We start from the raw sequence: 23,246 nt of genomic DNA, 5'->3' as shown, positions 1-23,246 counted from the left end.
CCAGGAAAGGAAGGATGCTGTGGTTCACCCTCTGGGCTTGCGTCAGACCACTGGCTTCCCGCTGGATGTCCACTCCGTGCCCAGACCTCTCCCCACACTGCACCCACCCCACAGATGCTCAACAGGCACCATGGACGCCTTGGGTCCTACTCTCCCTGCATCCACTTGGCCTCCCTCTGAGTAAAACAGTTCTGTGCTCCATCCACCCCCAGAGGGAGTACCTGGCCAGCCTGACCAACCAGGGCAACCACAGTAACTAGCTCAGGAGTGGGGCAGGAGAAGTCAGTGGACCCAACAAGACTCACTCCCAGAGCACACCCCTTCTCCTGCCTAGGTTGCTAAACCACCAGATGGAAACACCACACAGAGGAGGGCAGGGCAAGAACTGCCACCCAGTGAAGAGGTCAGGTCTTCAGGACATCATCAAATCTCCTGGCGGGGTGCCTGGGTGGCTCTGTCCATTCGGCATCCGACTCTCGGATTCGGCTCAGGTCATGATCTCCCAATTCATGGGTTCAAGCCCTGGGTCAGGCTCTGCACTGACAGCTCAGAGGCTGGAGGCTGTTACAGATTCTGTGTCTCCCTCTCTGTCTGCCCCTCCCCCACTCATGCTTGCTAGCTTGCACGCTCTCTCTCTCTCTTTCTTAAATAAATATTTTTTAAAAATTTTTAAATAGAATTGAATTTCTCTCACTCTCCACTGAGGAAGTCCCAACTAAGAGGGAGAGCCTGATGTGTGTAAGAGTGAAGGTCAGAAACACCCGTGGCCGCTCAGCTTGCTGCCTCACCAACTCTGACTCCAGGCCAACCAGACAGGCCTGGCCGTCATGCGGGTAACCAACAACACATTTCCTGTTGCAAATTACTTAGTTTTTCATCAATTAGAGGGAGTTCATAGTGAACCCATCATGGGAGCACGTGATTTAGTGTGTGAGACAATGAAGTGGGGTTATACCAATAAGCTGGGGCACTTCCGAGTACCCATCATCTAGTCTTGTCTGTCCACAGGTGTGACCCTGTTTTCCTGTGGTCCATCATCGTATTCTAGGGGAAGAGGCCGCTGAGAGATGCTCTCATGCCGGTCCTCTCAATCTACAGAGATACCCAGGTGAACACCCAGGTAGGAGGCCACAACCCAGTAGGGATGCAGGCCCAGGTGCCAGCATCTGGAGGTCGGCAGGGCGCCCTGGGGAACAGGCAGGGAGGAGCATTTCAAGGTCCCAGCTGCTGCCACATAGAGGCTGGAATCTCCCACCTGGAGTTCTGGTCTCTTGCATAGTAACACAAAAGACAAGGAGTAATGCAACACTCAGATCCTTGGCCAAGGAGCGGCAATAGCCTGGCTGTGTCAGCAGGAAGGGGCGCAGGACTCACAGCATCCCGGATGTCCTTGAAGCCACTAAGATCTGGGAACCTTGGAGAGTCCAGACGGACCCATGCCTTCCTCACTCCTCAGAGTGAGGGCCTGGAGGAAGAGAGGGAAGTTCCCAGATGGCTTGTGTTTTACTCTCTGAGCTCTAGAGGGAGGTGAGAGGCATTCTAGAGCAACCTTCCACTCTCTTTTCCTCAGCGCCAGTCTCCCAAGCTTTGGAGCCATGTGACTGCCAACACATAACCTAACCTCCGAGGCCTCAGTGTACTCCTCTTTGATATGGTGGCTGCCACCAAGCTCACAAGATTATAAATAAATGTAAACACTTAGCACAGGGCTCCCACACCATTATGGGAGCTATTATAATTATTATCTATTACAATTCCGCCCCCTCCTCCGGTCCCGCTCAGCTTCCTGTCGCCCCTGCTCTGACCCCTCAGTTCCTCTTCCATGTGGGGGTGGGCAGCGAGGGGTCTGAATGCTCTCTGGGAAGGACTGTGAGTCAAGAGAAAAGAGAAGCACCCTGTGAGCCAGGCCCAGCCCTTCTACCCCCACCAAGCACAGCCCAGCTTCCTCCCTGACCTCCGCTGACTCAGATTACGGAGCAGTCAGAGTGGAGACAAGCTATGGGTACAGAGGAGACAAGGGCAGCACCTGTATCTGTGAGCGTACTCCGGGCCAGCTCCGACCTCACCGCTTAGCTCCTTTCGATCTCACGACCACCTCTGAGATGGTAACACTGCTATCCTCATTTTACAGAGGAGGACGCTGAGGCACAGAAAGGTGAAGGAACTTGACAAAATTTGCCCGGCACAATGGTGGCAGAGCTAGGTCTGATTCCAGAGACCAAGTTATCAGTCACCGTTCTATAAAATGATCTGCATCGGCAAGTGCCGGTCCCCAGATCAAACTGCCCCTTTGGAACGCGCACAAATGCCCCATTCACACAGGGCCCATGTTACAGACAAGGGAGCCTAAGCACCTGAAAGAAAAGCACAGCTCAACAGCTAAGAGAAGACAGGGATGAAGTCGGAAAGACGAGTGCCTAAGTCTTTCCAACACCAGGCTAGACCGGCTCCTTCTGTCCTGAGGTCGCTCCTTGCCCCGTCCACAGACGGTGACTCTGGGTCACCAAATCACAAGGCCCTGGCTTCTCTGGGGAGGCCTGTGGGTGTTCCTGGTCCAGCTGGGGAACAAGTCCCACCCAGAGCCCCAAGCTCAGGACAGAGCTCCAGGGAACCCACCCAGCTCTCTGGGCTTTACAGGAATGTGGAGTTGAGAAAGCCGGCTGGGGTGGGAGGAGGAGGAAGCCCAAGCCCCTGCCCCTCCACCGGATCTGCAGGCCCTCCGGGGCGGGAGGGAAGGGAGAGACCGTGTGGTTTCCTCTGCTTGGACAGCTCTGTCCTCACAGCCGCTAGTGGGAGCTGAAAGAGGAGACAAGCTCCTTTCCCAGGCTTGGGGACGAGCAGTTACAGGAAGCTCCGGAAACAGATGCCCCTGGAGAAGCCGGCACTAGATCATTTGGCCTAGATCCGCCCCCGCTCCACACGCAGCATGAACTACCAGCATGACGGGGTGGGCCTCAGCTCTCCTCCCACCTCCACCACTAAACCACCTTGAGCAGGTCACATGCTTTGTGGGGGGCTTCGGTGGAACTTTCCTCAAAGGGGAGGCAACATTCACCCCTGCTTCCTTCATAAGCCAGGTGAGGACAAAGAACAGTGGCAGAGAAGGGCATTCTGGTCTCCAGAAAACAGGGTGCAATGGCATTCAGAGCCAGCAAACATGCATCAGTTAGGAATCCACACTTGGGGATTGAGACAAAATGACATCTAACATCTGCCCTTTGATTTACGGTGCACTGATCACTTCCCCGCGTGCGCTATCTCTAGGGCCAGACTGAATTTACCATTGCATGAGTTCTGAAAAGCAAGATGATGACAAAAAAATTGCAAGAGCAGTGCTAGTGAAAAGCAGACTCCAAGAGCATGACCCTGAGCCATGACCATGTGGTCTATTCTGATCTGCTCAGGGCTGCCAGCCTACCAAGAGAACTGCAAGCAGAACCTGGCTGGACACTAAAAAGCTATCAAATGTATCACAGCGTAAAATTTCTTGGGGCTCCTGGGTGGCTCAGTCGGTTGGGCGTCCGACTTCAGCTCAGGTCATGATCTCGCGGTCTGTGTGTTCGAGCCCCGCGTCAGGCTCTGTGCTGACAGCTCGGAGCCTGGAGCCTGCTTCGGATTCCATGTCTCCTTCTCTCTCTGCCCCTCCCCCACTTGTGCTCTGTCTCTCTCTGTCTCTCAAAACTAAGCAAGTGTAAAAAAACAAAGTTTTTTTTTTTTAATTTCTTAAATAACGACAAGATATCACTTTTGCCCATCAGATAGTAAAGGTTAAAAGAAACCCAAAAAATGGTATGTGGATATAAGGTAACAGGCACTCCCATCATTACTGTAGAGATTTGGCAGTATCTATTAAAATTTCAAGTGCACACACCCTTCGGGCCAACAATTTTGTCTTTAGAGACTTAGTCCACATATAAACTCACACCAGTTGACAAGATCCTTGCATACAGATGTTAGTTTTATCGCTGTCTGAAACAGCAAATACAAAACATGAATGACCTTCACCATACTGGAGAAAAAGCATACAATGGGATACAATGGAGCCACTGAAAAGAAGGCAGAATTTATGTGTGTTACTATATAAAGATAACCTAAAAAAGAGTTTAAAAAAAAAAAAAAAAGAACAGTTCATCTAACAGGATCTCATTAGTTTAAATAAATACGTAAATTCTTATGCATGCCTAGACAATTTCTGGAATGGAACATAAGCAATGGTCCAAGACTGTTGACCTCTGAAGAAGGGACCAGAACTAGAAATTTGGGGGAGGGGACTTTCACTCCCCCACTTTATGTCCTGTGTGCTGCTTGATTTTTTTTAACCATTAACATGTTATAATTTAAAGAAAAAAATGTTAAATCTATGAATGGTTTGCTCTTAAAAATAAACAAACAGGGGCAGCTGGGTGGCACAGTCGGCTGAGCGTCTGACTTCGGCTCAGGTCTTGATCTCATAGCTTGTGAGTTCGAACCCTGCATCAGGCTCTGTGCTGACAGCTCAGAGCCTGGAGCCTGCTTCAGATTCTGTGCCTCCCTCTCTCTCTGCCCCAACCCACTCGCATTCTGTCTCTGTCTCTCTCAAAAATAAATAAACGCTAAAAAAAAAGTTTTTTAATAAAAATTAAAAAATAAACAAACAAGAGCAGAAACGGTAGCAGCTACAAAGCCTCATTTCTTTAAAACCTTAAACTATCTGGAGCTCACACTGACACTGATCCGAGTCCTGGGACCATCTCTTCTACCCTGAAGGGAAGTAGGTCTTGCCCCAGAAAGGGCAGGCCAAGATCTCTCTCTCCCTGTCTGACTCCAGATGGTTCTTCCATCCATTCTGCTTTTAGGCAAAGAGTTTGTGCTTTAATCTTGAGAAAACTCAAAGGAGACCAACATACAACTTTGCCGGAGGAAATTTAACAACACAAATCAGAATCCTTACATGCACGCCAAGGGGGCTTCTGAAGTACACATCAAGGCCTGTTTTTGGAACTGGGTGTTGGTTTTAGACGGGTGAGTCAAGTTTATGGACATTCACCCCTACACTTAAAACCTGTGCACTTCTCTACATGTACATTTTCCTTCAATACAGAGGTTTGTTTTTTTCATATGCATGCTTTTTGACCTGGCAACCCTGTTCTCAATTCCACACCATCCCAAGAAGAAAAAAAATCAGAGCCATGCGACAAGTTGTACTTTCCAGAGTCTCCAGCTCGTTGTTGCCATAACTACGGAACAATGGAAATGACCTAAATTACCAACAGGGTAGATTCAAGAAAGATAGCATCTCCCAACAACAGAGTACGTTCCCGCCAATATAAAGTAGGTATAGAAGTACATGTAATGACAAGGGAAGACACTTACGGCATATTTCTGAATGGAATAAAATAGGCTAAATATTATGTTCAGGGCCATATTATTAAGGGGTGAGATTAAGGATCATGATTTTTTTCTTCTTTTCTTCTTTTCTGTTTTCTGAAATAAGCAAGTCTTACTTCTATAATTAGAAAAGCACAATAAACACTACTTAAAATAATAACAAATAATAGGAAGCAAAAAGAGATAAAAAAGGGGACAGGCCCAGGGTTATATATTAGTGGTTTTCAAATGCACTGGGTGTGAGAGTTACCTGTGGTTTAAAAGAACATGGGTTCAAACCCCAGCCCTGCTGCTTACCAGCAGTGTGACCTTGGGCAAGTCCCTCAACTTCTCTGTGCCTCAGACCACACCCCTCATCTATAAAATGGGGATAATAATAGTATCTACCTCAGAGGACTGTTGGGAGGGGTAAATGAGCTAATATGCACGAAGCCTTCAGAGGAATGCCTGGCATAGACCTATAGGTGTGTTAGCTAATGCAACTGCTCAAATTCTGACTCCATTGTTCTGGGGAGGGGCCAGGGAACCTGCATGTTTAACAAACTCCCCTGATGACTCTGGCCCAGTGAGAAACACTGGTAGCAAATCCACTACAACACTCCCATTACCTTTGGTGTCCCTGGAGCTTCCTGTGGAAGTCTTGGGCACTAGGAGCTGTCTGAAGGAGATCTCGCTAAAGGAGATCACGGAGCCAGCTCTCTTAGCTCTCACTCCATCCAGCTGGGTCACTCCCGACCCTCCCCTACTGCAGAGCCTCTCCTGAATGGGCTGGAATGTGGGCATCAGCACCCTCTGCAGGCAACTTTGGGTACCGCAAAGAAGAAAAGGGAGCGTCTTGGGGCGCCTGGGTGGCTCAGTCGGTTGTGTCCCAACTTTTGATTTCGGCTCTGGTCATGATCTCACGGTTTGTGAGTTCGAGCCCCACATCAGGCTCTGCGCTGACAGTGTGGGGGCCTGCTTGGGATTCTCTCTCTTTCTCTCTCTCTCTGTCGCTCTCCTGCTCACATACACACTCTCTCTAAATAAATAAGTAAAGCTTTAAAAAGAGAAAAAGAAAAGAGAGCATCTTGCCTGTATTTCTAGGATGGTAGCCATACTTTCCCGTGGCATAAGGGATTGGGGGACATGTGGGGGGGAATTCTATGTCTTGCAGGAGATCAGCAACAACCGTGGGTTCCAGCCCTGGCTCTGACATTGAATAATAGCTATGGAGAAACCACTTTAGCGCCCTCTGCATTTTTTTCATCTGTAACAAATAACTGTACCCATTTCTCAAGAATCTCCCACGAACCAGTTATGTCATACTTTTTACTTTATTTAATCCTGGCCCCAACCGTGTCCTCTATCCCGGTGAGGAAATGGAGTCACGGAGAGGTTAAGGAACTTGCCCAAGGTCACAGGGCTGGTAGGTGACAATGGCAGAATTCAAACCAGAGGCCCTGCTTTTAACAAGTCTGCCATTCCTATAGAGAATGAGGCCAGCACTAGATGTGAGCTACCACCAGGCTGGGCCCCCACCAATGCCCAGCCAAGGAGCAGCCCCAAGCTGGGCCAGGATGAGCAAACCTTGGCAAGCTGGGTGAGAGAGCGGTCCTTCTGGCAGATGAACAGTGACTCAGGTGGAGGCAGGCTGGGAGGACAGAGAAGAGGCAAGGAGCTCCCTCAAACACTTTTTTTTTTAAAGCCCTGCAGCTCAAACACAACATGTTCATGATTCATGTCTCGTGACTCCCCTGAATGAAGATGGGGGCCCTAGCAGGGTTTGCCCTCCCAGGCACAGAGAAATCCTGCTGGGGTCCCAGCCTTGTTACATCTCCATCAAAACTTGTCCCTTGCCCCTTTGAAGGGAGCAAGGCTAACTTACAATGACATAATAATGGAGACACTCCATCAAGGTCCCCTCTTCTCTCCCCATTACTAGCCCCACCTCGAAAGGGCTCTGAACAGTGAGGTGGCTCCTGTATTCCATGCAAGTGGTGCGAAATTGGAGCTGGATCCTATAGCTTGGTGAAAGCCGGCACCAACGCCTCACCTGAGGCCGGGAGATCTGTAGGTGGGACTACAGTCACTGCTAAAGAAACAACCCAGTGAAGTACGTACTAACGTTGTCCCATTTGACAGATGGAAAAATCGGGGCACAGAGAGACTAAGTAATTTGCTCAAGGTCACGCTCCTAGGAAGGAACTGTGGCAGATTTATTACACTTTCCAAAGACAGCCTCACCATCCCATAATATATCCTGCGTCCCACATGCTCTTGTTACCAGGTGACACGGACACCCCTCTACTGAGAGATGGAATCTCCGTGCCCTCCTGGACCTGTGTGGATCTGTGAGTCAGGCAGAAGCAATGCCGCATCATTTCCAAGGCTGGATAAGAAAAGGTAAAACAGGGGTTCCTGGGTGGCTTAGTGGGTTAAGTGTCCGACTTTGGCTCAGGTCATGATCTCACGGTGAGATGGAGCCCCGCATCAGGCTCTGTGCTGACAGCTCAGAGCCTGAAGCCTGCTTCAGATTCTGTCTCCATCTCTCTGCCCCTCTCCCGCTCATGCTCGCTCTCTCGCTCTCTCTCTCTCAAATATAAAAAATTTTTTAAGAAAAATTTTCTTAATTAAAAAGAAAAGGTAAACTAGCTTCTGCTGGCTCTCTCTTGGGGTCTTTGCCCCTTAACCCAGCCACCATGCTGTAAGGAAGCCCGAACTAGCACACAGGGAGATGGCCTGGGTGACAAGAAGACAGAGCAAAGGAAGAGGCCCCTGTGGTGAGGGACTGAGTCCTCAAGCCAACAGCCAGCTTTAAATGCCAGACATGAGCCACCGAGCCTTCAGACCACTCCATCCCCTAGTCTTTGAAACACCCCAGAGGATGACCGCAGAGCAGACAGAAGTATCCCTGCCAGGCCCCGCCCAAACTGCAAATTCCTGAGCAAAATAAATGTCACCACTGTTTTAAGCCATAAGCTTCTGGGCAGTTTATTACGCAGTACAAATAACCGGAATAGCTGGTGATAGAGCCAGAACTGGAACCCAGTGAGCTGGCTCCAGAGCCTGTGCCCCTAGCCACTGTGCCATGGTCTCTGCTGTGTGAGAGACAGCAACAGACGAGGGGTTTGGAGCTTGGGCCTTGAGTCACACATATCTTCATATATTCATTCATTCATTCATTCATTCATTCACTCAGTGCTTGTTTATTGTACCCTGCGATATTGTGATTCATAGGAAATACACATTTGGTCTTCGTCTACAGTTCCTGGCTCACAGCTCCCCAAACCCTTGTAGCTTCAGAAGTGCGGAGCCTGATAAAGGTGTCTTGTTATGTGAATGAGGTGACTTTTAGAAGCACCTAGGGGTGGAGGCCGGTTGCCAAGAGAACCAATCACATGATTAGAAGGCCAGACCTCTCTCTCAGACCTCCAAAGAGGGAAGAGGGGCTGGGGTTGATTCAATCGCCAATGGCTAATGATTTAATCAATTGGGGCTATGTAATGAAGCCTCCATAAAAACACACAGGACCGGGTTGGGAGTGCTTCCAGGCTGGTGGAAGAATGGGGACAGTGGCGCCCTCTCCCCACATGCTGCCCCACACACCTCTTCCATCTGCCTGCTCCTGAGTTACATCCTTTCATGATAAACCAGCGATCTAGTAAGTAAAAGGTTTCTCTGAGTGCTGTGAGCCGCTCTAGCAAATTGCCCCAACGGGGGGAGGAGGAGGAGGAGGTCCTGGGAACGTCTGATTTATAGCCAGTCAGTCAGAAGCACTAGTAACAACCTGGGCTTGGGACTAGTACCTTGTCCGACTGAATCCTCACCAGTGGAATATGATATGATCTCCAGGTAAATCGCATCAGAATTGAGTTGAATTCTCAGACACCCTATTGGTGTCCAAAAATTGTTTGGTTACACATGTGGGAAAAACCACGTCCCCCCTTAACACACACACACAATAGAACTGGTGTCAGAAAAGCAATTTACATCCATACTGTGTTCCAAGCTCTCTGCTAATGCTGAGGATATATCGGTGAACAAGACAGATCCCTGTCCTGGGGGGCCTGGGAGGGAGGAGGTGAAAGATAAAAGAGGGATAACTTTACACAGGTATTTACGACAGGTTGATATGATCCAAAGGCGACCAGGTGGGCGGGAGCCCTGTCTGGAGAGCGTGATCTGGGACAGCCTCCCTGCAGGGGAAACAGCAAGGATGTGAAAATCCAGCTTTGTGAAGAGTGAACAGAATGGCAGCAACTATCAAGAACAGACCTGGGTTACATCCTGGCTCCACTACTTACTAGCTGTGTGATCTTGTGGAAGTGACCCAGCCTCTCTGAGCCTCCACTTCCTCATAAAATGGGGATGCTTCCAGAACCCACCTCACAGAATTGCTCTGAGGAGCCCATGAGCTAATACATGCACAGTGTGCAGTCCAGGGCCTGGCACAGGAGGAACTCCACATATACAAGTGACTGTGGTGACAGGAATTACTTGAGGCCAAGGTCCCCAAGCGGAATGCCCAGGCCCCCAGAGACCACTCTGCTCCCTGATGGAAACTGCTAGCCACAGCTACCGGGGAAGAGAGCATGGACAGTGGGGGTTGGGGGCCCCTCCCATGGCTACACTGATACCCAGGCCTCTGAGGGGGTAGTCAAGTGTAAGGGGTGCACACATACTTCCCTGAAGCACACTGACACATAGAGCCAAGTTTCTGCCCACCCCCTGTGGCCATTCCTGACTCATATCCTCAAACTAGGGCTTACCCACCTGCCACCCTGAGCTCAGAGTTCAAAGGATGGGGCCCTGGTTATCTCTCCCCAGGCCCTGCCCCAAAGGCAGTGGGCACCCACACAGCCAGTGGGGGAGAGGCAACTTCCTCAAAACAGAGGGAGGGAGGGGCAGGGACAGGAAGCTTGGAGAGAAGGCAGAAGTGGGGAGGGCGGAAGACTCAGGGGCCCCAGGTAGGGCCAGGCAATCCCAGTGGGGTCAAGTATCACCTGCCATCAGACAGGCACACCCTTTAGGACTCTGGAAAGCACCTAGTGGGTGGCCAACACACATCCCCAGAGGAAAGAACACCAGCAAACAGCACACAACAATGCACACAGAGACATACTCAGAGGACCCACACCCTCCACAGATGTGCAACCTCCACAGACGTGCACACACGTACAGGCACATCTCACTGTGCCTGGCGGCCTGTCACTCCCCTCCTGCTCTTGCTCACTACCAGTCATCTAGTCAGCAGGGTCCCCCAGGTGCCCATGCTTGCTGCCATCTGCTGGCCCAGACCTTTCAGGGCCCAGCCGGCACACCCAGCATAATCCAGGAACGAGGCTGCCAGCCCTGGATCTGACCTAGGGGAGGGGGTGGGAAACCACCTGGCCCTCAGAGCAAGCTGCAAGTCAAGACCTTATCATGGGCAGGGCCAGGGACTCAGCACAGCCTGGTTTCAGGCCACGTCCCCCAAAAGCACAAGCCTTGCCTTGGTGTCCCATCTGCCTTGGGAGCCCCCATGGCTGCTTTACATCTTGGGCAGGTTGAAAGGAGCCCTGAAGGGTTGTGGCAAACAGAGCAAAAGAAAAAAAATAAAAATAAAAACTAAGTGCAGCACGGCAGGCTAAGATCAGACATGAAGCAGAACTTCCCACTGGAGAAGCACCAAAGCACTGAAACAGAGGTGTGGACCAGAAGAGTGTCATCTGACTCCATTTAGAATTCCTCTTTAAAAAGGGAGGAGATGGATAGACATCACTGTTTGTTTTTTTACTAAAATTATTAAAAACAAAAAGAGTCCCAAATTGCAGAGGTCAGAGGAATCTTGAAATGGCTGTAAATGAAGACAGTGGTTGCTGAACATCACCAGCCTAGGCTGGTGTGACCTTGCCTACAGGCAACAGACGGGCACAGTGACCTTTTATTGCCAGCCTGAGCTGGCTGTGCATGAGCAGGAGGCGGCTAGACAACTTCCCCACGGTGTGACCTCTCCTGAGGGGGCAGCACATTGCTTGGAGATGGCAGAGGGTAGAGAGGCCAGGGCCACCATGGTACAGGCCTCGGCAGAGGCACATCCTCGACAGGACCAAGTGTTTGCAGTCAGCATCTCCCCTCCAAAGCAGGTGGTGGCCTGGGAGGGGCTGGCAGCCACTCGGGAGAAAGAGAGAACGAGGATCCTGAGTCTCGATGCTGTACTCTGATATACGAAGCCGGCTGGGCCTACGCCCTTGGACCCCCCACCTCATCCTCAAACACGGTCGTCCCCTTCTTTCATGCCACCCTATCACTCTCCCAGAGGCTCAGCCTGTCCCTGCCATCCCAGCCACCCAGGCTGCCCACCTTGCCCCACCTTGCCCGTGGTTCCTCCTCATTCTTGGCCAGTCTCCCTTCCCTTCCTGCCCTCCGTTTTTCTCTCGCCCTCCTCCACCTCCTGTGCTGAACTCCCTCCCCACCAACAGGGGCCCAGACCAATGCCCACAACCATCTGCCAACTCCAAATGCCAGCACCCGCCCTCCTGCCACTACTCTTTCAAGCACCGCTCCCCTCGCCACCCACCCACCCCACCCCCCCCTCACTGCCAGAGACAAGCAAGAGGCATGTCTGAGCAGCCGGCCCAGGGGCAAGGCACTGCTGGCTCAAATTCACAGAACGTGAAACAGAACGTTTCAGGGGATGTGGAAGACTGGGCCACCGCTCCAGGAGGAACTGACCAGCTCAAATGTCTGGCCCTGGAGCCTCAGATCCTACGGCCAAAGGTGAGGGGGGCTGTCATTAGAAGTCACTGAATCCTGCCTCCTCCTCCACTTGAGTGAATGAATATCCGAGCCACCCACAATGTGCTGTCTTCCCGATTATACAGAAATACAATGTTTAAGGGCCCATCGCCATGTTCAAAATTTTCATAAATGTCTCATTTAACATTTACAATCCCTGATACAGAAACTGAAGCTCTGAGAAGTTAGGTAATTTGCGCAAGGTCAGGCGGTGTGCTGGACGTATGCCACTTCAGCCCTCTCTGCCCCACTTCTTACTCCAGCCATGTCAGCAACGACCAGCTCCCCGCAGACTTTGAGCAGCGGCATTCGGTCCACCCGGCAAAACTTCACCTAGGGCGGCGTGGGGCCTTCTTTGAGGTGCAGTGTGGGGCGCCCACGAGAACCCACTGGGGCCTCACGTGTGGGCAGCCTGCAAGCAGGTGGGAGTTAATGTCCACCAAACCACTCTGTCCAGTGGGGAACAGAGCTGATGGATGAACGCTTCCCTATTTCTCTCCCCAGCAGGGCAGTTCTGAAACGCATTCCCTAAGGCTCCTCAGGAGACTGCCCAGGGCAAAGTGGTGGTAATAAAAATAATGCATCCTTGTTTTTTTTTTGTTTTTTTTTTTTAAAGTAAGCACCATGCCCAACATGGGTCTTGAATTCATGACTCCGGGATCAAGAGTTTCATGCTCCACTGAATCAGCCAGCCAGCCATCTTTCGTCTTTTCCCCTTCATGCCCTTTGCCCCACCCTTGTTCCCCAAGACCACTTCTCAAATAAACCACCACACACAAGCCTTTCTCTCAGCCTCTGCTTTGGGGGAACACAGGTGGAGACAGAGAGTGGTGGTGCTGGGACTCAAACCCAGGTCTGAGTAACAACAGAGCCTTTATGCTTAACCAGATGCTGCCACCACCAGGGGGCCCGTCCACACCAGGGGGCCCTTTTCCTCAAGGCTGAAGTCATTCTGAACCACACTGGCTCAGCCACACTTGATCCAGACAAGGTATGGGAAACAGGGAGCAGAGGGTATGAGGGCACCTGCAGCAGGTACGTCCTCTCTGAAACTGAAGCCACCTCTACCAAATTGCCTCAACACCCTGGGTTGAGCAGGAACCCCAGCCAGATGTGCCCTGGTCCTACCCACGTTTAGCATCTGCCTCTACCCAGAAACTTCTGTGGCTCGTCAGCTCCAGTCCCCCATCCCAGCCCCCAAGCAGGTCCCCAAGCTCACCCCCAATGTTCAACATCTTGGAAAGTTGAGGGGACCTGAGGTAGTTTCTTGAAACCTGAGCAGCCAGATCTAGCAGACAGCCACCCTGCCCCATCCCTGGACTCGGAAAACCCCATACACCTCCTTGGAGGTGAGGACAGAGCCTCCCCCAACTTCTACCCAAGTCACAAAATATGATGGGACTTTCCTGGGGGAAATCACTCTTGGGACCTCACACGCCCTGAGTCACTCCCAGCCTCCCTACCCAACCCACCCCTACCCCCCCCCACACACACACACACAGCTGTTTGAGCTCTCCTTACCCTGCAGCAAAAACGGTGGGGGGTGGGGGGGGTGGGAGGGGGTTCTTCCCTCTCCATGGGAAACTGAGGCCTGTCGAGCTTAAGGTACAGCCACAGGATCACAAATCATGAAAAGAACCCAAGAGCCCTGGCGCCCAGCCCAGGACAACCCTATTATTCCCTAAGGAGGCTGCTCTGAAGGGGGCCACTCAACAGAGGCAGATCCCAGGCATTCAGAGCCCAAACCCCACTTGCATGTAAATGCCCTTTGGTTTGTTAAGGGTGTGGAGGGAGCTGCAGGAAACATGAGGAGAAAGAAGGATGTCCCCCCAGCCAGCTCCCAGGTCCAGACATGCAGTATCTGGTGGTGGCAAAGCCAAGTGGACTCTGCACAGTTCTGAGGTCCCCTGAACACACACCTGCCCTGGAACCCCACCCAAGGCTGACTCCCCCCTCACTCACTCACCCAGGGCCTCCAGAAATGAGCAGCAGGCTGGTGGCTGGCCCTGCCGGGGAGGTCCATTAAGGCCTCTCTGCCAGCACCCCGTCATCCTAGCTCCCCTCTCTGCAACAGGCACAGGTTGGAGTGAGGATGGGGTGGGGTTTACGGCCTTTTGGCAAAACAAACAGACAAAACCAGCCTAGTCACAGGTCCTCCTGGGGTTCCAGCTGTTTCCTTCTACCACCACCTGTAAACACCCCACCTCTGACCTCCACCTCGGTCAGCTTCTCTAGCCAGAGACTTTGACAGGGTCTGAGCAACATCTCACGCACACACACACACCCTGATACATGATGTGTGTGCGCAATGCCCCACCCGCATGGATTGCTGAGGACAGTCACCCCATCTCCGAAACACAACCCATTACGCTTAATTACCCTGTGGGATCACAGAGCACAGAGCTCACACACGTACAGGCTGTCTTTCTCCTTGCGAACACACGCATTTACACTCATAACATACGCCCCGATTCCGCGTTCAGTCACACCCGGGACTCGCGCCCTGATCCAGGCTGTTTATGCATAGAATCACCACCCAGCCCCAGACCCACTGACCTTCTCCGACGCACGGCGCAGAGCTCACTCCTCGACGTGGACCGAATGTCAACAGTCAGCGGCGGCTGCTCACCCCGCCCGTGCGCCCGCAACGGCGGCGTCCTCCCATCGCCATCCGGACCCGGGCCCCCTCCCGGCGGCGGGCTTCCCTCGCAGGCCGCCCAGCCGCGTGCGCCGTCACCGCGGCGCGCACACGCGCACGGCCGGCCGGCGGCCGCGAACGCACAAAGCTGCGCCCTCCGCTCCGCCGCCGCCGCCGCCCGCGCACCTGGCGGGCGCGCCCTCCGCCGCCCGGGCCGCGCGCCCCCGCCCCCGCCCCCTCCCACCGCCCTCCCGCCGCCTGCGACGCCGCGGCCCCGCTGCGGGGAAGGGGGGCGCGCCGGGGCCCGAGCGCTGAGCCCGCGGCCGGGAAGCTCTCGTCGCCGGCGCTAGGAAGCTGCCCCAGGCGGCTCCTCGGGAACAAAGGCGCGAGGCGGGGCACGCGCGCCCGAGGGACCCGGGGGAAAAGAGGGAACAGCCCACCAGCCTGCAGAAGTTTCTGGAGGATGGGGCCGCGGGGCGGTGGCGAAGGGAGGTGTGGAAAGATCCACCATGGGTTCCTGGGCTACGGAGGTGGACACTCTGGGGCTCTCTCCAGCTCTGCGTGGAGTGGATGTAGGGGGGAGGTATGGTGTTACCTGGCCCCCGAAGTAGAAGGCCTCTAGGACTGCCAAACCCCTGAAATGCCCCTGCTTTGTATCCGCAGGCTGGAGCTTTCTTTCATTCACTCCCCAGACATCCTCCCAGCTTCTTGCCAAACCAAGGATGCTCCTGAACTTGAAGGGGTTGGGATGCCTGAGTCTTTTCCTGGGTAACCTCCACACCAGGAAGCAGCTGGAATATGGCTTGTACACCTCACTGATGAGAAGCTCACTCCCTCAGGGGGCAGCCCACGCCGTCCTGAGGCAAATCTAAGGGCTAGAAAGCCATTTCTTCAGTTTTATGGAAATCTGCCTCCCTTCTGTCTGTTGACCATGGATGGCATCACTCTGCTCTAGCCATAATGGCTTTCTGCTTCTAGAATATACCTAGGGCCTTGTCCTTGCTGTTCCTCCTGCAATACTCTTCCATCCCGTCTCCTGTGTCCCCTTCCCCCATTCCCCAGCAGCTTCTCCATATGGCTGCCCCCTTGTGTCCTTCAGGACTCAGCTCAAATGTCCCCTTCTCAAAGAGCACTTTCAACCTCTTCCAAAGTCCCTACATACCTACTGGTCACCCTATCTCGATGCCCTGTTTTAGCACCTTCAGTATACTGAGCATCTTAAGAAATTCTGTGTGTCTATGGTCTGCTTTTCCCTCTAGAACATGTACCCTATGGAGGCAGGATCCTTGTCTGCCTTGGGACAAGGCCCTGTAACACCAGCGCCTGACCAAGAGCAAGGTGGAAGGAAGAAAGGAAGGCAGAGGTGGCCAGCCTAGGGGCTGAGTCCCTTCAGCAGTTTTACCCTGAAATGCAACATGCTCGGCCATTCCAGGGTAATCTGGGGCACAGTGTTACCAGAGGAGATGCTCAGTCGCTGTCCACCAAACAAATGAACAAATGAAGGAATCTTCTTCCTAGCGTCTGAGACTCAGAACAGCAGGACATTCCCTCCCCTGCCCTGGACTCTGCCCTGAGCTCTTGCAGCCCCCAGATGCAAGCATTTTCTTAAAACCTAAATCATGGGGCCATATCCAAGCTTCTAGTCAATTGGAACCATGATTCCCATGTCTCCCTCCCAAGTACAGACAGGATTGGAGGCCAAAACGGATTTCTCCTTCATCCCTGTTAAACTGTACCTACTAGCCTTGGACCTAGAATCCAACCTCCAGGGCATTTTGGGTCCCAGTTCTGCCATCTTGCCTGTTGGGATGGTGCCTGGGGTTCGTGCCATCAGCAATGTCACCAGCTCTCCACATCCTTCCTCACCAACCCACTCATAAACACGTGGAGCAGGATTCAGCCAATGGCAACCCACTCATCATACTACAGTCTTCTACTCCACCACCCAACCTACTTTCTAGTCTAGAAAACTAATCAGAAAAGTGAATAAGCTTCCCCCAGCAGGATGGGTTCCCAGGGAATTCATTTGCTCTTCTTTTTCCAAGCGCCACCAAACCATCTCTCTAATAATTTTTGTAAATGTTTATTTATTTTTGAGAGAGAGAGAGACAGACAAACAGAATGCAAGCAGGTGAGGGCAGAGAGAGAGGGAGACACAGAATCCGAAGTAGGTCAGCACAGAGCCCGACACGCAGCTCAAACCCATGGACCGTGAGATCATGACCTGAGCCGAAGTCGGATGCTTACCTAACTGAGCCACCCAGCTGCCCCCAAACCATCTCTCTAAAACCAGACTCAGGGAGGGGGGCACCTGGGTGGCTCAGTCAGTTAAGTGTCTGAGTTTTGGTTTTGGTTTCAACTCAGGCCATCTCACCTTTCTTGAGTTCAAGCCCCACATCAGGTCCTGTGCTGACATCTCGGAGCCTGCTTGGGCTTCTCTCTCTCTCTCTCTGTCTCTCTCTCTCTCTCTCTCTCTCCCCCCCCCCCCCGCTTGTGTGCTCTCATGTGCACATGTGCATGTGTTCTCTTTTTCTCTCTCTCAAAATAAACGTTTAAAATGTTTAAATAAAAATAAATAATAAAAACAAATAAATAATAAAAACAGACTCTGACATGTGACCAGGACAGATGCCGAGTTCCTTATTTATGGTTTCTGGATTTAATTCCTCGTGGCAAAGATAGAAATTACCTTAGCTAGCTCCTGCCTTGGGACACATGCCTTATTCTCTGAGAGGCAGTGTGCATAGTGGTTATAGGCACTGAAAATTACTACCTGTTATTTAACCCCTGTGCCTCAGTTTTGTCATCCGAAATATGGGGAGAACAATGGTACTTAAAGCCTAGCATTGTCAGGAAGACGAAACCAATTTATTCTTATAAAGCATTTACAACATGACACATAATAAGCACTCAAAAAATTAACTATTAATATTCTGTCACAAAAATTAGTATAATCACAGAGTATGGCAGCCTCCTCTTCAACTCCCCTGGGGTGCAGGCTTCCCAAGTATGAAAGCTGAATTTATTTCAAATGGCTTCATCCTGTCTTATGACTGTTTCCCTCCTCCCAGGACTCAGCTCTACTCCTGTGACTCTCAAATGAATTCTTGTTCTTTGGCTCAGCAGATGGAGCAGCTCTGTCAGCTTCAAACCACCTGCATGGGCAGGCGCTCCCACCCTCCACTTCCTCCCTTGCTATTACCTTGCGCAGGTGCAGCTGGCCCACCTGCCATGGGGCTGGCCTCTCCCAGCCTTCCTGCAGGCTCAGAGCCTGCATAGCACTCATTTGTCATCCCCCCAGTGCCTGTTTAATGACCTCCTTCTCTGAAACAGGACGTCAAGGGGGCGCCTGGGTGGCTCATTCAGTTAAGCGTCGCCTTCGGCTCAGGTCATGACCTCGTGGTTTGTGGGTTCGAGCCCCGCGTGGGGCTCTGTGCTGACAGCTCAGAGCCTGGAGCCTGCTTCAGATTCTGTGTCTCCCTCTCTCTTTGCCCCTTCCCTGCTCATGCTTCATCTCTCTTTCTCTCTCAAAAATAAATAAACATTAAGAAAAAGATTGAAAGGGGCGCCTGGGTGGCGCAGTCGGTTAAGCGTCCGACTTCAGCCAGGTCACGATCTCGCGGTCCGTGAGTTCGAGCCCCGCGTCAGGCTCTGGGCTGATGGCTCGGAGCCTGGAGCCTGTTTCCGATTCTGTGTCTCCCTCTCTCTCTGCCCCTCCCCCGTTCATGCTCTGTCTCTCTCTGTCCCAAAAATAAATAAAAAATGTTAAAAAAAAAAAAAAAAAAAGAAAAAGATTGAAACAGGACGTCAGGATAGGGTGGAGAACAAGCCGAAAAAGGCCCTGCCCCCATAAAGCTTACATTCCGGGGGATGGCGTCATGGACAAGGAAGAAATAGACAAAGAAGATCATGTCAGATGGCCGCAAGGGCTTTGAAGGAAAGGTGAGAAGGTGAGGGAGAAGCTACCCCATGTCAGATGGCGAATGGCACGCGACAGGGTTTTGCGTGTTGCCTACAAGTGAATCCGACCATGTGCCCTTCATGTCCACGTGTCACTAGCACGCTCCCAGGGCAGCCACACCAGCCTCTTTCTTTTTCCCTACAAACATTCACAGTTACACACTCGGGATTTCATTTTGGCACCCTTCCCAACAGTCTTGCCTCAAGCTCTAGAGGATGTTCTGTCTTTCCTCTACATTATTTGAAATCCACCCTAAGGTGTCCAGGGCACTTGTCTGACTATCCGTTCCCTGACTACCAAGAGTTCCCCTTTCCCAGGGCTCCTGTCACTCTCACATCATCATCCAATTAATTCTTCCTACAGAGTATCAGATCCAGATCCAGAGCACCCAGCCACCTCACTGTTTCCTGAACCTTCTGAAATCTCGAGGAGACGAGAAGGAGCAGATGCACTTAGCTGAATAGGATTCCTGGCAGATATCTGGGAGGCGAAGTCTCCATGGACTAAATCTTATTCCTGGGGTGGCTGGAGAGCAGCCGTACAGCATCACCCCTGTTCTCTTGTTAGCCAGCCCATGATAGGCCCCCCCCCAAAGACATCACCTCCACTCCTCTTTCACTTAAACCACCCCTGGGAGGTGAGGCCTGCTCACCCTTGACTGTGAGGGTCCTGCGAATTAAGGAGCTAGCGCAAAGAGGTCTTGAGGGGGAAAGTGGAAGAAAGGCTCAGGATCGGGTCTCCCAGAGGCCTTGGGTAGGGGTGAGGCTGCAGCAGGGCTACCCAGGATCTCTGCTGAGACTGCTAATGCTGGTCACACCTGTCCACAGTGCGGTGAAGAGTGGGCAGGGGCCTGGGAGCAGGAATCTGGACCAGGAAAAGCCCTATTGGCCGAGAGTCAGGCTCCCGGCTGGATGCCCTGACAAGGGGAAGGAAGAGACAAGGGAGGCAGGGCTGGCTCCACCCACCCAGGTCAGAGAAGGGGTGGGGAGGCAGCCCAGCAAATTGCCCACCACTCCCCCTCTTAAAGAGGAACCCACTGACCCCAGGCCTTAGGAATCTCTGCAGACATCATTTCACTTGAGACTCATGATCTTCCTGATAGAAGACAGGGAATGCAGGATCATACCCATTTTACAGAGGAGAAAGCAGAGGCAGTGAGCTGCCTGAAATCACTCAGTGCCTTCTAGGCTGAACAAGCACCCAGTCTGACAAACTCCTTCCAGAACCCTGGGAGGCTTCTCTACCACTGAGGACAGTGGTTCCCCACTGCAGATTTATGGACCAGTGTAGAGCTGGCTGCATTAAGTATCACCTTTGGGGGCGGGGATGGGGGGTTGGACCCAGCCACAGAGTGAGGAGGGTAAGGGCTGTGGTCCCTTTACCTGGAGGGAGACTCAAGGTCAGCGCGGCTGAGGATGCGATGCTGCTGAGGGCTGTAGAGCCACTGGAAGGCTGTCAGTGTCCTCTCCTCGATTCGGAACCGACCTTCCTGCACGTACCTGCAGGCAGGACAGGAGAGAGTGAGGAGATGGGCAGGCAGGGCTCCACAGAGCTTCTTGGGGAAGTTGACTCTGCTTGCTGGAAAAAGACAGATAAAGGGCACCTGTCCCCAAATCTCCCCCCTGTTCATCTGCCAGAAAGCTTTATTTCCAGAAGGCCACTGTTAGAATACCCTGAAGAGGAAGGAGCTATGGGGCTTCAACTTAAGAGATGGAAAAGCTTTATAAAAGTTAGCTGTCTCGGGGTGCCCGAGTGGCTCAGTCAGTTAAGCGTACAACTCTTGATCTTGGCTCAGATCGTGATCTCACAGTTCCTGGGATCAAGCCCCCCATCCGGCTCTGTGCTGACAGTAGGAGCCTGCTTGGGATTCTGTCTCTCCCTGTTTCTGCTCCTCTCTCCATCTCTCTCTCTTTCTCAAAATAAACTTTATATATATCTGATATATATATCTGATATATATATATATATATATATATATATATATATATATATATATATATCTGATATGTCTCCCTCTGCTCTTCCCCTGTTCACGCTCTGCCTCTCTCTCTCTCTCTCTCTCTCTCTCTCTCTCAAGCATAAAAAGAGAGTGAGAGAGCATGAGTCGGGGAGAGGAAGAAAGAGAGAGGGGGAGACACAGAATCTGAAGCAGGCTTCAGGCTCCAAGCTGTCAGCAGAGAGCCCGACGCGGGGCTCGAACTGATGAATCGCAAGACCATGACCTGAGCTGAAATCAGACACTTAACCGACTGAGCCACCCAGGCGCCCTATAGGTTGCATTTTTTCATTCTTTTGCTGCACAGAGACGCCACATTTTCTTTTTTTTTCTTTAACTTTTTTTTTGTATTTATTTTGAGAGAAAGAACATAAGGAGGGGAGGGGCAGAGAGAGAGACAGACAGACAGAATACCAAGCAGGCTCCGAGATGTCCAGGCAGAGCCCAATGCAGGGCCCAAACTCACAAACTGTGAGATCATGAGATGAGCCCCAAGATATATGGTGAAGAGAAAAAAATCAAGTGCAGAAATAGCAGTATGGGGGCACCTGGGTGGCTCAGTCAGTTAGTTAAGGGTCCAATTCTTGATTTCTGATCAGGGGATGATCTCACCATTGTGGGATCGAGCTCCGGGTCTGGCTCCACACTGGGTGTGGAGCCCACTTGACATTCTCTCTCCCTCTCTCTCTGTCTCTCCCCAACCTCTGAAAAAAAAAAAAAAAAAACTCAATTGTGCAGCTGCTGTGATTTTGCCCAGTGAATGGGACACAGGCTATTCGCTGGGGGAGGGAAGCCCCCAGAAGGCAGGGTGCTGGAGAGCAGAGGGCTCGTATTGCTCCTGGACCTCCCACATCAGAGCATCTGTCTCCTTTCACTCTCTTCAACACGATCCGTTGGGCATTTGGGGAAGATCATCCAGGCTGGTGGGTGGAAAATGGCAGGACTGTCAGGTCCAGATGGGACCGTGGTGGCTTGTACAGAGACACAGTGTTGGAGACGGAGGGAGGACCCTTCAGTGAGCTAAGGAGGCAGTGTTGGCTGGGCCCGGTGACGGGCTGGACAAGGATGAAGTGGGAGACAGGCAGCACAGTTGTTCCCAGTTCCGGGTTTGTGAAGGCAGTTGGCACTAAACAAGAACAGATTTGGGAGGGAAGATCATGACATCAGTTTGGAACATGACCTTCCTTTGTGATACGCTTCCTGCCCCAAGATGACTCCCCTCTTATAAAACCTGTTCAAAACTTGATTCCTCCAGGAAGCCCACCCTGATTAATCCCATCCTATTCCGATGACAAGTTTCTATGCCTTTCCCCATCCTTGGGCTCCTCGGTGACGTCCCCTCACTTCCAGGCTGATAGACCATGACAGGGCTGTCCTTGACCCCACCAAGCACACACAAGTCCCCAGGCAGAGGGAGAAGTAGACCCACTCAGGACCCATCCCCACCCAAGCTCTCTCCTCATCCACCACTCGCCTGAGCCTCTATGTGGAATACAAACCACCTCAGCTACCACGAGTCCCAGATGCCTCGTCTGTAAAATGGGAGTAACAATAACACCCACTTTAAAGGGTTGTTGCAAAGATTAAATGAAAAATGTTTGGGAAGTCCTCGTCACGTGATCGTCTTTATCGCCTTCCCTCCCCACTATCCTCATCGGCCGTCACCAAGTCACAGGTCTTACATGCTTTACGTATGACAGACAAACCCACACCCTCTAAGCCTCACATCAAACCCCTTGGAATGGGGGCAGCTGGGTGGCTCAGTGGGTTAAGCATCCGACTTGATCTGGGCTCAGGTCATGATCTCAGGTTCATGGGATCAAGCCCCGTGTTGGGCTCTGCACTGAAAGCATGGAGCCTGCTTGGGATTCTGTCCTCCCTCTCTCTCAGTCCCTTCCCTCTTCATGTGGGATTTCTCTCTCTCCTCTCTCTCTCTCTCTCTCTCTCTCTCTCTCTCTCTCCCTCCCTCAAAAGAAATAAATTAATTTTTTTTAATTTTTTTTAACGTTTATTTATTTTTGAGACAGAGAGAGACAGACCATGAACAGGGGAGGGGCAGAGAGAGAGGGAGACACAGAATCTGAAACAGGCTCCAGGCTCTGAGCGGGCAGCACAGAGCCCAACGCGGGGCTCGAACTCACGGACCGTGAGATCATGACCTGAGCAGAAGTCGGACGCTTAACCGACCAAGCCACCCAGGCGCCCCAAATTAATTTTTAAAATAAAAAACAAAAAACCTTGGAATGGGTTGATCCCATTTTAGAGATAAGGAAGAAGCGGCCAGGGGAGAGAAGTGAACTTGTCCAAGGTCACACATGCAGGAAGCAGCAGAGGCTGGCCTTCCTTGTCAGCTCATGGCATCCAGTGTCCTCCTAACCAGTCCCTTCCACGTACATAGAGTCTCTCCCTCCCCCATACCAGCCCCCACTTCCCGACACAGACCTTGTTAGCTCCTTCCCTGCCCAAAAATGTTAGTGCCTCCCCAATGCATTCAAGTATCTTCCAAACTGTTCACCCAAGAGCCCAAT

The 23,246-nt window shown here is 52.0% G+C and overlaps 1 protein-coding gene across 3 annotated transcripts in view; it reads right to left on the bottom strand.

Annotated features, from left to right (window-relative positions):
* Window positions 1-23,246, bottom strand: part of RAP1GAP2 (RAP1 GTPase activating protein 2) — a 224,991-nt gene that overhangs the window by 192,496 nt on the left and 9,249 nt on the right. Inside the window, exon 2 of one of the 3 annotated variants that reach the window (XM_058703622.1) lies at window positions 20,105-20,221. In XM_058703622.1, the coding sequence (XP_058559605.1) occupies window positions 20,105-20,221 (117 nt within the window). Of the gene's footprint in view, window positions 1-14,089; window positions 14,162-14,679; window positions 14,833-20,104; window positions 20,222-23,246 lie in introns of those variants that run through there. The other 2 variants (XM_058703626.1, XM_058703628.1) reach the window with 2 other exon arrangements.

The sequence above is a fragment of the Neofelis nebulosa genome, chromosome 16 (genome assembly GCF_028018385.1).
Source record: "Neofelis nebulosa isolate mNeoNeb1 chromosome 16, mNeoNeb1.pri, whole genome shotgun sequence".
Lineage (NCBI taxonomy): Eukaryota > Metazoa > Chordata > Mammalia > Carnivora > Felidae > Neofelis > Neofelis nebulosa.
Note: the sequence above shows the minus strand (reverse complement) of the source record. Positions and strands in the feature narration are given on the sequence as shown.